Source organism: Pygoscelis adeliae, unplaced genomic scaffold, assembly GCF_000699105.1.
Source record: "Pygoscelis adeliae isolate BGI_AS28 unplaced genomic scaffold, ASM69910v1 Scaffold53, whole genome shotgun sequence".
Taxonomy (NCBI): Eukaryota; Metazoa; Chordata; class Aves; order Sphenisciformes; family Spheniscidae; genus Pygoscelis; species Pygoscelis adeliae.
In genome coordinates this window covers 834,301-848,363 of record NW_008824468.1, presented here as the reverse complement: position 1 = coordinate 848,363, position 14,063 = coordinate 834,301, and the positions used below count along the sequence as shown (strand labels likewise).

General features: G+C 42.7%; 1 protein-coding gene across 1 annotated transcript in view; it reads left to right on the top strand.

Moving 5' to 3' along the window:
* Positions 1-2,621: 2,621 nt before the first annotated feature.
* The window catches only part of PRDX4 (peroxiredoxin 4), a 91,488-nt gene continuing 80,046 nt past the window's right edge, over positions 2,622-14,063 (top strand). The window contains exon 1 of the mRNA XM_009321154.1: positions 2,622-2,728. Within this exon, the coding sequence (XP_009319429.1) occupies positions 2,622-2,728 (107 nt within the window). The remainder of the gene's footprint in view (positions 2,729-14,063) is intronic.

The following is a 14,063-nucleotide window of genomic DNA, read 5'->3' as shown; positions in this document are numbered from 1 at the left end:
AAAGATGTGTTTCCCCTGTTTTCTTTAGACTCAGGCTTGGGGCTATGTTTTCCAGCCAAAAATCATGCTTTAAATATACTTCACTGTAGGTTTTCTGTGATGGTCATTATGTCATTTAAATAACAGTCACCCTATCTCCTGGCTGTTCAACAGGCAGCTGCAGTGGCTTTTAAACTTCTGAGGGCATCAGCAAATTAGTTGAGAGTTACTGAGGAGTTGCAAACCACTTTTGGCAGCAGCAATCTACTGGCTTGTGGGACACCTGGAAATGGGAGATGTGTGAAAGAGGTTGTTTGTACACTGCAGAGAGGAATACACGGCAAACACTGATTTTACACCTCTGCTATCCCTGATGCTATCACTTGCAATCACCAGATGCAAAGATGGCTGCCATAAACCTCTTCACATCTAATTGAAATGCATAGGTAGGAGCATCTTTAAAGAGATGTCCAAAGACAAGCTTGTAGTTTCACAGATCTCTCATTAAAGCTCAGCATGTAAGGCCTTCAGAGATCTTCAAGGAAGGTGATAAAACCAGCGATAAAATTAATCCTCTATCTCCAAACCTGTCAGAACAAGGATGTGGAGGCACTCCTATGGCAAAGTGCCGCAGGATGTGCTTGGGTGTCCACAGAAGACAGGGTGAGAAGTCATGCAGCCCACCCCTTTGCCCCAAGGCAGAGCCAACAACATTTAAATAATTTCTGAAGGATGTTTGTCCAGCCCATCCTTAAAAATCTTTTTAAGGGCAGATTCCTCCCCTAGCAGTTCCCCCCAGTGCCGTGTTACCCCACCAGTAACTAGTAACTCCTGCTGGCCGCCCGGGACTGGGAGGGGGAAGAGAAGCCGTGCCCCTGTCTGCGCAGGGAAGGAGACAGTCCCTGAAGCATCCCCAAAACAGAGGAAACCCAAAACAGAGCCAAAACCAACTTACGTACATTTTTCACTGTGTTTCACCTCAAGCCACCACTCGGCTCCCCACTTCCAGGCTTGGTGAGGTAAAGCCACAAAAATGTCCAAGGCGTACTCAGCCCAGCTCCGTGAGATTCCTGCCTGAATCCTGAAGCGTCTGAGAGATGCACCAAATACTCCTTCTCTACAGGTAGCTTGAATACCTCAACATGAACCAGAAATGGCATGTCCTCAAGGTTTCAGACTATGCTAACCTACTTTGGCCTTCCTCCCCTTTGACTTTTTCCTCTGGACCAATTATCTTCACCGAAGTCAATTGGTCCTCACTGCGCCGATTGATTAATAGGTGCAGATGCTGTGCTCAGTTCTCAGTCCAAAGCACTCCCAGTGGCTAACTGTGCATAAGATTTTACCCTTATGGGTGAACCTTCATTTGGGAAGACTACCTAGGCTTAAGCAGTTTTTTTTCATACTCTTAAGTGGCTTTTTAGCCCAGGTATCACTGTGGTTTTGTTTGCAATATAGATGACCCAACTTTTGTATAAATTCAGTGAGTATAACACAGTATTATACACTGTCAGGCACTGGCTAAAATCTAACAGCAAAAATTTTAACTAAGGCTAACAAGACTATATAGGACTGTGGCTCACTGAGCACATATATCTTCTACAAACATTAAAATTTCCATACAGTAAGGTATGGTGTACAGTATATTTTTATTATGGGGAAAGCATGGGGAAAAAGAACCAACCTAAGTGCATATGACCATCAAGATCAGTCCAGTTTTCTTGTAACATAATTCCTAATGTTGTCTTAGCACAAGTTCATTTTCAATTTACAAGTACTCTAATTGGAGGAAAAAATGGAGAGAAAAGTCAGTATAGCTGGAATAACTATGCTATAAAAATTAATTGATGAAGCCAGAATTTTCTGCCCAAAGGTTTAAGTGAAAATGTTCTAGCTAGATTAAAATTAGAGCTGTGAAGGCTGAGAAAACCCTGTCTGGCAAAGAAAGAGAGCATATTTTCCAAAGACAAGCAAACACACTTACGGTCAACTGCATGAACCTGGAGGGAAAACAGTACTAAAGTGGCCTGAGGTTACGTTGAGCCACATGAGGATTCGCATCTGCTCTCAGAAGCTTTCTGAGCCAGCAATGAATTCAGGTAAAATGCATACTGTAAATTGAAAGGTGTACTTTTAAATGCTTTTCTCTAGGCTGACTGTCCTCCCAAATCCCACCTCAACCAACACCTTGTTTATTTTTATTCAAAGAGAAAACAAAAGAGGGCGGCAGCACAACTGGGCAGAGTTCAGGAGAGTCAGAAGGCAGACTGTGACTTCTCTTAAAAACAGTAAGAAAGCCAGAAACAGCTCTTTAGCGAGTGGTTTTTGTGGGAGAAGAACTGGTTGATTCAAAACTTAGCAAACTGGTGTTTCTCCTATTTGTTAACTTCGGAAGCAGATAGCGTGTTCAAGCAGATGCGGGGAAGGGAAGCAGAGTTAACAGGAGTTAGCCTTGGGTTCGCTGTGGACCCCCAACTGCTGTAGCTACTCTCGCGTGGTTGGGAGCTGGCGGCAGGACAGGAGCGCAGGAGGGGCAGGGGCGGCTCTGCTGCGTGGGTGTTGGGGACACCAGACCAGGCACTGCGGTGGGGGCGCTTCCCATGTCACCGTCCCACCAGCCCGGCCTGGCGGCTCCCGGGGGCATGCACAGCCTGCAGCGTGCACGAGCTCCCGTGCGCGCGCAGCTGGCTCCTCACGTGCCTCACGTTATGACAGCGCTGCTGGGTTTTGCTGAACCAGAGCTCGTGCGGTAAGGCACGAGCCCTGTGAGAAGCCACTTTTTGGAAGACCCTGGTCAGAAAAGATTACCCAGAGCCTTTTCTTCCCCTGCCTTTGCAGGTATTAAAACCCCAATCCATCAAATCAAATTGTACAATTAGCTACGTAGGGGCAAAGTATTTCTTCCATGGTTTTATCCCTACATTTATCACTAAAACTACTTGTCATTTATTTACTTGTAAGTATTTTGAAATAAGTGAGCCTTCCTGGGGTACACAGAGCTCTGATGAGAAGGGGGCGTGGAGGGGAGAGAGCCCGTTTCCCTATCCAAAGGTGGGCAGCATCCTCCACCCGTGGCCTGGCACCACACCATCGCCGCAGCGCACCCCCAGGGGCCCCAGCCCAGGGCAGGGGCAAGGGAAACCTTATTCCCCCTTACCCCCTCCCCAATCTCATTAGAGAACGGGGGGAGAGCTTTAACTCCAAATTGTGGCAGGGATTGACCCACAGGGAGCCCTTGTGAAACCCGTCCGCTGCCAGGAGAGTGCAAGGGAGAACTTTTGGGGTGGTTTTTTTTGAGAAAAACATGGCAAAGGTATCCCAGGAGGGGATTCGAAGACATATTCCTGCCCATGGCGCATAGGTTGGGACAGAGCGGCATGCCCCAACGTGTCACCACTCGCCCTGTCGCGGCCCTGGCACAGCTTCCTGCCTGGAGAGAGGGCACCTCAGCATCACCTTCTCAGCACTTCTCAGGCACGAATCGGTCTGATGTAGTTGGCGTTCTGCAAGTCATCACCTTTTTTTAATTTGGGAAAAGAAAAAAAAAGGTCAGCGTAAATAATTCTAGGTTATTTAAGCTCCAAGAAGTCTTAATCTGTGCGTCAAATAAATGGCTTGCAACATGTCAGGGGTTTTCGTTTGGGCTTTTTTTAACCTATTTTTACTATTTTTGTATTAATTTAGGGAAAAAAATTGTATAATGAATCTCAATGTATAGCATAAGCCTAAAATAAAATGGCTGTCTCTCTCTTTGCTTCCTGTGCTCCCAAACTGCTACAGAAGTCCCATGCCATCACCAACCTAAAAAAACGATTTACCTGGCCTAACCCAAATAATCAGGCTGTGCGTCCTCTCTGACTGCCATCAGAGAGGAGTGGCGGAGCAGTTCAGGGGCACCTGCTGCAGCACGGAGCCGGCAACGTCCCGGAAACGAAGGGCACACTGCTTCTCCAGCAGCCCCTCTTGTCCTGGGCTGCACACTGCTCAGCAGCAAGCACAGGGAAAAGGCATTCGCTTCACATCTGTTCATTTCCATGTTATTGAGATCTAAGGCCTTTTTTGGGGGGTTCCTTGCTAATCCAGTAGCAGAACCCCAGCCCGAGCAGGTAAAGCAACAGCTAAGGTAAAAATCTCAAATTGATTTGACCAAAAACTAGTGTTATCTGCTCAGACAAAAGAACTAGACCTACCAAGATCTGGTAGGTAGACCTGAAGTATTACTATTGAACAGAATTATTAACATTAAAAATTTTCTTACCAACACCTTAGCATCCACAAAGTTAGGAAGCCCCATCATCACTGAGAGACCCACCTCTCCTGCTCCCCAGCAGAACCACAGCAGCTGCCCCAGGATCTTCCAATGACTGTGGTCCACCATCCTCTTCCCACACCCAGGTAGACCACCCATTTACACATTTTCCCAACGTTTTGGGGAAGGGGAGCAGCACCCCTATAGGCCCACCTGGACCAACTGCTTTGATGGAGAAGCAAACCACCACACCGAGTGACAAGAGTGCTAGTTACGGCTACTCTGTCACACCTGGTTGCAGCAATGAGATAAAAATCAATTTACTCTAAAAAGCAGGTGAGCCAGACCCAAGAGCCCGAGTCACTGCAAACAGCAGCAGGCCTGAAAGCTGGTGGGCTTTTGGCTGCCAAGGGCCTTTGGCCACTTTAGTTTAATAGGAAGTTTGGGTCTGCAATTTAAAGGTGACTCTGTCACCTGTTACAGCTCCTGGCCTTGTCCCTTCCAGTCGTTCTTTCTCGCTTTGCCTTAAATTCAGGTTCCACAAGCATTGTTGGCAGAAATTCTGGCTGAAACAGAAAATCAAATTATATCCACTTTCTAGTTGCTAATCTAATTTAAAAGAGGCTACGTCTAAGCATCACACAGGAACTCAAAGAGCAAAACTCCCGTACGAGGCTGGTGTGCCTCATTTGTCTGCGTTAGCAAGAGCTGTTCATGCAATTCTCCGTAGTCTTAATTTATAAAAATCAGGCTTTCCAACTGTGTAATTAGTACGTTTTATTCTGAAAATTCATCTGTATGTATACCTTCAGAATAGAGGCATGTTAACTCTGATTTTTAGGTTACCAAGGAAGACAGTTGAGCCCAACAAATGTTCACGAACAGCACGTCAATTCCACGTGCAATTCTTGCACTGCTGCGTATTGTCATTCCAAAATACCACATTTCCTTATTTGTACAACTAATTTGCACACAGACCTAGGCAGGATTATGGACTCAAAACAGTGAAGTGTGCTCACACTTACATTTACTCTGTAAACATCACTTAAACATGTAAAGGTTAATGGTGATTTAGAACTTATTGAGGAGAACTGGATTTGTTTTGCCGATTTCAGTTTACCGGCAGAGAATAACTGAAATATATGCCAAGCACCTAGCTAGAAAGAACAGGGAAATAAGACATCTAACAGTCTATCAGCAGAAATAAAATTCTACTTGAAAATTTATAGATATGGGAAATGTAAGAATCATTGGGTATCCGGACTATATACAATAGAGTATGTTATAAATGAGTGCAGAATATTCTATTCTGATTCTCTTTGGCCACATTCAATCCCCTTAAATATGATCTATTCTGTGAAGAGACATACTTTTGAGCAAGACTCACACTTGTCTTCCTAGAAATTACTGAGTTGCGCAGGTGAAGTTTGCTGGAAACAAAATTTTAAATGTATACAAACAAATTGATGCCAGAAAACACAATTTGCAAAAAAATATGCCTTCACATACTGATTAAATTTCATAATAAGCAATCTGTTCACTGATGCTACAAGTAAAAATGATTTTGTATTTGTCAGCTATATTCAGAAAAATGAGATGCCCCACTAATACATATATAGTGCATACACCCCCGTACCAATTATGCGTTTTTGTACGCCCAACTCAAGTTGGCTCCATATAAAGAGGATGAAAAGCCAACCCAGAAACGTAGTTGAAAGCTGGTAGGAGGAATGGTTTAGCTGTCCTGAAATTAGTCATGAATCAGCAGGGGGGGAGCAACAGAGAAGTTGGTAAGGAGTTTAGGAACAAAGAAACTAGCTGCAGAAATGCAGAGCTGTTGAGAACGGAAAATACTCAGATTTTATTTTGTCAGGTGGATGGGAGAGAATTGATATAAAAACTGAGTTGCAAAGGGAAGAAGGTCTAAGGTGGAATGCAGAGTGAGCAAAATTATATGACGTATGTAAGATTTGCAGCTGTAATGTCTATTAAGGCTGTCTAATAAAAGACAGGGTCTGTCCATGTACGGAAAACAAAAATTCACAGCTGCCTAATTATATGACTTCAAATATAGATTCAGTACCTTATTGCTTTGGAATAAAAGGCAGGTATCATTCATAATCTAATCTGGAGCCCAGAGCTGGAGACTTTAGCATGGCATACACACAATATCATATAGAAGAAGAGATCGGTCAAACAGATTTTGGCTCATAACTTACTGAAAAATAACAAATGGACCCTCACTCTTTTTTACTACAATTCTTAGAGAAGAGCAGCTGACTTTTAGTGTTTCTGAAATCGCCATACCTTCCTGATAAAATCCTCATGTGTTGGAGGCATTTCCTTTCTTTTCTTTTCTTTTGAAGATGTGATCAATTTCCTTTCTGGATAAAGTGAGCCCTCAGGCACATTACCTACAGCGGGAAGTGGGAAATACCGGCTCTCTTAAGGCGATTCCTGAGTCAAGAACATCAGCAATTGAATTTCTCTCTTTTCTCTCCTCTCAGCATGCTATTGCAAGCTGTTCCAGACTTGCCTATTGACAGTTTTACCAATCAGTATTCCGTAGCCCTGGCTGCAGGAACGGTGGGATTCTGCTGAGCCTCTCCTGGTGTTGGCTCCAGAGGCAGTGGCCACATTGTAATTTCAGGATTATTCCTGCTCATTAGCCCCTCTGATGGGAGCCATTTCTGTCAATAGCTTGGATCTTACCGGAAGGGTGGCTACAGCAGCTATCACAGGAAAGGCAACACATTTTGCTGCTCTGACATACCTCTGATATATACGAGTGACATAACATACATTATTAGATCTAGAAAGGAGAAACATTCACAGCTCAGTGTCAGAACATCATATTATATTTAATATCACCATCCGTGTGGATGCTATGCAGCAGTTTTATAATATGGAAGTTGCAGAAATGGGGAGAGCAAAGAGAGAGAGAGAGAACACCATTTAAACTACTCATTCGGCACTCTCCAAACCTCTCCATCAAAGGAAGAGTTATTGCCTCGCAGTCAGTGGTGACACCAAGCCTGAAGAATCTAATTTACAGGAAAAGGTTAAACGAATTGAGCTTAGAAAGGGGGAATTTGGAGCTGAGATACGTGACTTCAGAATTACAGAAAGGATTGCTAACACCGGTGAGTTCCTTTTTTTGCCCAGCGTGTGCTTCAAAAGCCAAGATCTCAGAATACAAAATGTTTGAAGTGAGAAGCAAATAATAAGTTTATGGAGAACATTTCATAGGTAGAAATGACAAATACATATTGGAAATGGGAAAGTCAAGGGACACAAAAAATCGACTGAGATGAGAAATGCCTAAATTTATTGTAGAGAACTCCATAAAAACCTACACAGAAAAACTCCCAAATGTACTCACAGCCCTGGAGAACGCTTCAGGTGGTCTGTTCCAGCACCAGGCTGAAAATAAGGTAAGAGTTTTAAATTATTGACAACTGCAACCAACAGAGCTTTAAACTGTGGAGCCCGGGTAAGGGAGAAATGGAAAAAAATACGGGAAAAATACTTTAATGATGTACTCTTTGTGTACATCAGCACCTCTCCACAGACTTCACGTGAGTTATAGCTAGCAACACTTGTTTAAAGCACAGCCCACCACATTGCAGACAACTGTTTTCCTCTTCCCCTTGAAGCCAAAGGCTGAGTTTCATTTTGTCAGTCCGCTTTCTAAGGCAGACGGTCCCTCTGACACTGCCCAAGTGACCGAGGACCTGGGACACAGAGGCGAGCACGGACCAGCACGAGTGTAGTAGGAAACAACCCATACCTGAGCCACTGCAGGGCAAAGCTTTATTAATCCTTCATCAGAGAGAAGTACAAAAGCAGGCATTCATATTTTTAATGTTCTTTAAAAGCTTATACGAAAAATTGGCCTATGTGGTACTCTGTAGATGCGCTAAGATGTAGATGTGCTATGGATGCCATCCAGGCATACTTATGCTTGCGCTCTTCCAGTGCTTGGTAGCCCTCAGCCTTTGGCTTCATGCCACGCAGCCCATCTGAGACTCATATTGCAGGTTTTATTGAGATAACTGTTTGGAGAAAGAGACTTTGTTTAGATCAAACAAATCTTTTTAAATATGAACTGTTTTATTCACCCCAGAAGGTTTTCTGCACCTGCCATCTCTATCCTCTCTGTTAGTACATTGGGAAACGAAGGTGGCCACAGTGGGAAGGAGAGAATTGGAAGGCAAGTAAAAGTCCCATTATTTTGGCTAAGTGGCAGCTGATTTTATAAGGCTCAGTTATCAGTGATTTTGTGAGCCTCATTTTCCACTACCACATTTTCAAAAGGTGCTCAATATTCCACTCCTAAGCCAGGAGGAACTGGGCTTTCAGTATACTCCAAGCAGAGTATAACAGCTGGCTTCAAAACATGTTGCCCAGTGGAAATAAAACATTGGAACAGAGAGGAGAGGAGGATAGAGTTACTGGATTTGAGATTTTCAGCAGAAAATACTGGGTTTTCATTTTTTTAAAGAAGTTCACATTTTTACCTCTGTTCTGATAGGAAAGTCTTAGTGAGTCTGACAAATTCGAAGCATATAAAATCATTTACAAAAACTTGTGTGCAGGAGGGGAGAGGCAGAAGGTGAGCTGAGAAAAGAAATATCTTTTCTGACTTACTTTTATAATGTCTCAGCCTTGTCACAGACCCAGGTAACAGCAGCGTGTCCAGTATCAAAGCAGTGGGGTACCTGTGTTTGGCTACAATCGTTTTATGGAACAGTAAAGGGGTAAATAGTTCCCTGGTAAGGCAGATACCCACCAAGCTTATTTCAAAATGCTGCCGAAGGGAAGGAAGGTATTGAGCTCTAACTCCACCGGCCGGGGAGGATGGGGCAGATGAACCGCAAGCGAGCAGCACTTCACAGGAAGGCAATAGTAAATGCAAACAACAGTAAATGTGGTACTTGTATGGAAACACAGATTTAAATGCAGATTTGAATTTAGCATCAGCTAAATGTTACCAAAAACCCCCTGATCCAGGAAAAATAAAGTCAGGGAAAGATCGTCAAAGTCCAAAACCTCTCTACAGTTTTTAACTTCTTGTTATTGCTTATATGAATGTCACCACTTCCCTGGTGCTCACAAACCATTCAAATCCATATCGTTTCTTTAGACATAGTTCCCATTAATACACATTAAGTTAGTCAGCGAGCAAATATAAACCATACTTAGGTGGCCAATCATAGATCTCAAGTAGTCAAGGGTCATCCTTTACAGCTACCCCCATTCCTAAAATACATATTAAATGTATGTATTTCACAGAATAATGGGAAAATTCTATATAAAATTCTAATCTACCTGAAAACAACAATTTGCTTTAAACAGGCCACACAGAATGCAAAAAATTGTTTCCAGCAAATACTTTTATAAGCTCTAAATGTGAGGGTAAAGTAGCTCTATTCAAGCCTTCTGAAGAGAATTAGAGAGAATGAATGTGAAAATGCACATGGAGTGCAATTTTAAAGAAGCAAGCAAGCAAATCATGACCAGAGCATGTCTATAAAACCTTGGCAGTTGACCTTCACTGGGTGAGGATGGTAAGTGGTTTGGAGAATCAGCATTTCATCAAGTGGTTGAGTATATTTTTACCCTTATCAAAATACAAACCAGCTCTTCAGGTAAAAACTGATCATGCAAGGTTTGTCCATTTGCCTGCTCTCAGTGAGCGTGAAAAAAGTCATGTTCCTAAATGAACCTGTGATCTCTGCTGACTTTGATTACTTCAGATATACTTCGGTTAACTGCTAAGGGGAAGAAAATCAGAAATAAAAATGCTCAAAGCTTTAATAGTTTTTCTTTTCTCAAGAATCTATCCTACCCCTCCCATTAGCTTCTCCTTTTGCTACACCAGACCTCTCTTATGAAATTCCCCAATTTCGGCCAATTGGCTCAAGCGCTCCCCTAATACACTCTTGCAATTGTAAGCACTCAGGGGTTCCACTAAAAGGGTGGCTGGATGCAGCTTCAGGACTAATTGTATCCTATGAGTTATAGAATTATGCACCAACAGCTAAAAGGACACAATTACAAGGTGAACTATTGTGACACACACTGTGTAATGTCATACAATCAAATGCAATGTTTAGTAAACATGAACCTCTTTGTCATTTTGTATTTATTTATACAGGTTTAAAAAAAAAATAAAGCACACATTTAAAAATATCCCTTTCTCCATGTGTCTCTGCAGCATTATGCAACTTCCCGGCGAGGCCGATGGGTAGGCAATGGCTCGGTCAGTACCTGGGGGACTAGGCAATGACTAGCAAGGAATATGCAATGCCTGTTTGATTGAATTACATCTGCAAAGAGGGAGCTGCAGCCTTCCAGGGAGAGTGGGAGAGAGCTTACCAGGGGTTAGCTAGGAGCTGCCTAGGTGGGAAAACCAAATTTCTGCTGACGCGGGAGCCTTAACTAGGTCACGGCTTAAAGGACTGCATTTCTCCAGCAATGTGTTTACGGCCCGTTGTGCCAGTAATGAAACACCGAAGGGTTTGTAACATCTGGGCTCTCTCCTCAGCCACAAAGTGGGTGGGAAAAGGAAAGGCAAAAAAAGGCTTCCACGTGTGGTTGGAGAACAGGTAAATCTCCGGCATGCCCTAAAAACAGGGAGGTGACACGCAGCTCTGGAGAAAGCCAGGCTCCTGCCAGTTTGCCCAGGGATCCACAGATTGTCCCACCAAGTCTCCATGACGTGCAAAGGCACTGCTTTGCAGACCTCCAGCAGGACTGTCCCCCTCTCCTCTGGGAGTGACAACGCACATTTCCAGACAGCTCTGTCTTTCTTTAGAGAAAGATTTTCCTGGCACCTTGCCCTCCCACACTGCCATCCTCCTTCTCTCTCATTTATTCTCATCCTCATTTATCTCACACACATGCACATAAGATATTCCAATGCAAAAGGGTGATCTCGGCCCATTCCCCTCCAGCTTAAGCCAACACAACTTCCACTGGCAAAGGAAAGTAATCCGTAATTCTGGCAAAATGAACAACTTTCTGCCTTCCTCACTAAACCACAGAAACAGAGAAAGATGATCTAATGACTAATATCCAAAATACTGCTGAGGGAGTAAGGGGCAAGCATGCTACTAATTTTTACAAAAAAATGTACTATGAGTCTACTGTAAGTACAATGAGTGCTAGAATTAAATCATATGTGGAGAGGCCATATCATTTTTTTCAATGGTTACAGAATCATAGTATTTTTTGTGGTAGCAGTTTTGATCTGTGCTTTGAATACAAAGCAATTACAGTGTCAAACAGCACTATTTGGGAAAAAAAGTGACTATGAAGTTTAATTGTGTTCAAAGCCCATAGTTATTGTGGCACAATAGGAATTATCATGTCAAATTTCAACTCCATCTCTGTACTCTATCGCTACGCATTTGCACTGTATGTGTGCGTATGCATATATTTTGCGCATTCAATGTTACCCTTAGCAGACACGTGAAAGGGAGATCCTACATGGGCTGTCCAGGGCCAGCTCTATTCAACGTTTTCACTACTACCAGCATGGGTAATGGAAGGGAGAGTATATTAATAAAATATTGTCTGTATAAGTCAGGAAGGACCACAGGATTTCAAAGGTTGAGAAGTCAAAATGGACTTGACCCCTTGGAAGAATGGGAGGAAATTCAGAAAAGGAAAATCCACAGGGGAAAGAGAAATCAGTGGTGCAAACACAAGATGTGGAAAAACTGGTTAAACAGCAGTTCTACAGAAGAGTATCTGAGGTTGCGCTTGGTCACTGCTTCACCATGAGTAAAAACTATGGCAATGCTACAAAGACACCACATCTAACCTTTACCCAATTTATTAAAAGAATAACACACAGAAGACATTTTTCTGTTCTCCTTGGAGCTGATGAGTCTTCAGCTGAACACTGTGGGCATGACACTTGGAAAGAGTACAGAACTGAATGAGAACGAGGAGTCAGGAAAATACACCTTCTGCAGGAAAGCCTACTTAGTCTAGGAGAGATGAATTTGAGGATAACCACAGTAACGCTTTTCTGTACGAAAAGAATATATAAGCAGGACAGGTATCAAATGTTTCTCGTGTCCCCTGAAGGTGGGACAAGACAAAATCAGCTTAATTTGCAGCAAATATAATTCAATTTGCATATCCTAATTCCAAGAATAGGCATGCACTGGGAATATGCTGCCTAGGCTGGCTATGGAATCATCTTTAGCAGGGTTTAAAGAATGGGTTACACAAAAAACTGCCTGAAACAGCCTAGATACTGGTTCAGCCCTTTTTCTACAAGAATCCAGTATTTTCCAACTCAAGTATGGTATAGCAATTTAGGTTGCCCCAAGCTATGTCCCTTTAAATTGGCTCAGATTGGGTATTCAGAAACAGAGGCACCTGGGCTTGCTTGTCATATTACTTAATGTAAAAGCTGGATTCTTGGCCTGTAGAGGCTGGGATGTGTTTAAAAAAATGGGAGATTTATGTATCTGTAGCTAATACTTTTAAGTATGGCAATTTAAAAATTTGTAGCAATTCAGTCACGAGTAAGTGAAGAAAATGCAATGTCTTCTACTGTTTTCTGATGCACTTTAATATGTAGCTGTGAAGTTCAAGCTCTTTGGCTCACAGAAAAGCTCTGCCATAAAACATTCAGTAAGGATGGTCCAGGAAGCACAGAATAACAGCAGAAGAAAGAGACAAATTCATTTGCTGGATAGACAATTATTGGAAGTTTAGGAGAAGAGAAATACCACACTAAAGACTTTCTCAATTTCTTTCTTGCAAATCAGTCTTTTGGTATTTAATGAGTTTCTATCGGCCTATGCAAATAATTCACAACAAATAATTTATCTGATGATTTTTTTCTGTTTGTGGGCTATCTAAAAGCAAGTTGATTTCCCCTCACATATTCATTATTCAAAATTATGTTAGCACAGCTTTAGGTGACAGCATTTTTGCTGCAGTTGCTTTGCTCCACAACCGAGTATTCATACCACCTACCAGGCAAGTGTCCCACCAGATTCCTTTTATCCTCAACACAAAGATTCCTTCAGGCTGAATTAAGGTCCTGCTTTCAACAGGCTCTGCAGGATCGCTCTCTCCCCTGGTGCAGCGGAGGGGACTAACCTCCTAACTTGAACATCTGAATTAGATGTGGGCGTCTGGATTAAGTTGCCCAGTGGGAACTACTGCTGGTGCCAAACTAGGGACCCTCTTGGACTCTCACTTTCCAAATTAGCTGGCTGAAGAGAAGCAAGATTAACCAGGGAAACAGAAGAAGCACTCCTCCAGGCATCCCATTTCTGCCACTTATACCCCCCCATATCTTCCATAGTTTTGGCTGAGCTGTTCTCATTCACCATTATCATAGAATCATAGAATCATTTAGGTTGGAAAAGACCTTTAAGATCATTGAGTCCAACCGTGTATTATGTATATGCTTACACTTGGTTTGCACACAAGTAGTAGGAAAAGGATTATGACCTTAGTCTCAAATCTCATTTTAATAGTCCCTACCTGAAGGAAACTACCACCGTACTGGATGACTCCTTCATTTTGGGTCAAAAAGGATGGTAGGGTTCAGTACTCTCATTGTTTAACCTCAGCTGGCAACTGAGCACCACACATCCTGCCCCGGTGGGATGGGGGAGAGAATCGGAGGAGTAGAAGCAAGAAAACTCATGGGTTGAGATTAGAACATTTTAATAATTGAAATAAAATAAAGTAAAATAGTAGTACCAGTAATAATAATAATAATAATAATAATAATAATAATGGTAAAAGAATATACAAAGCAAGTGATGCACAATGCAATTGCTCACCACCCGCTGAC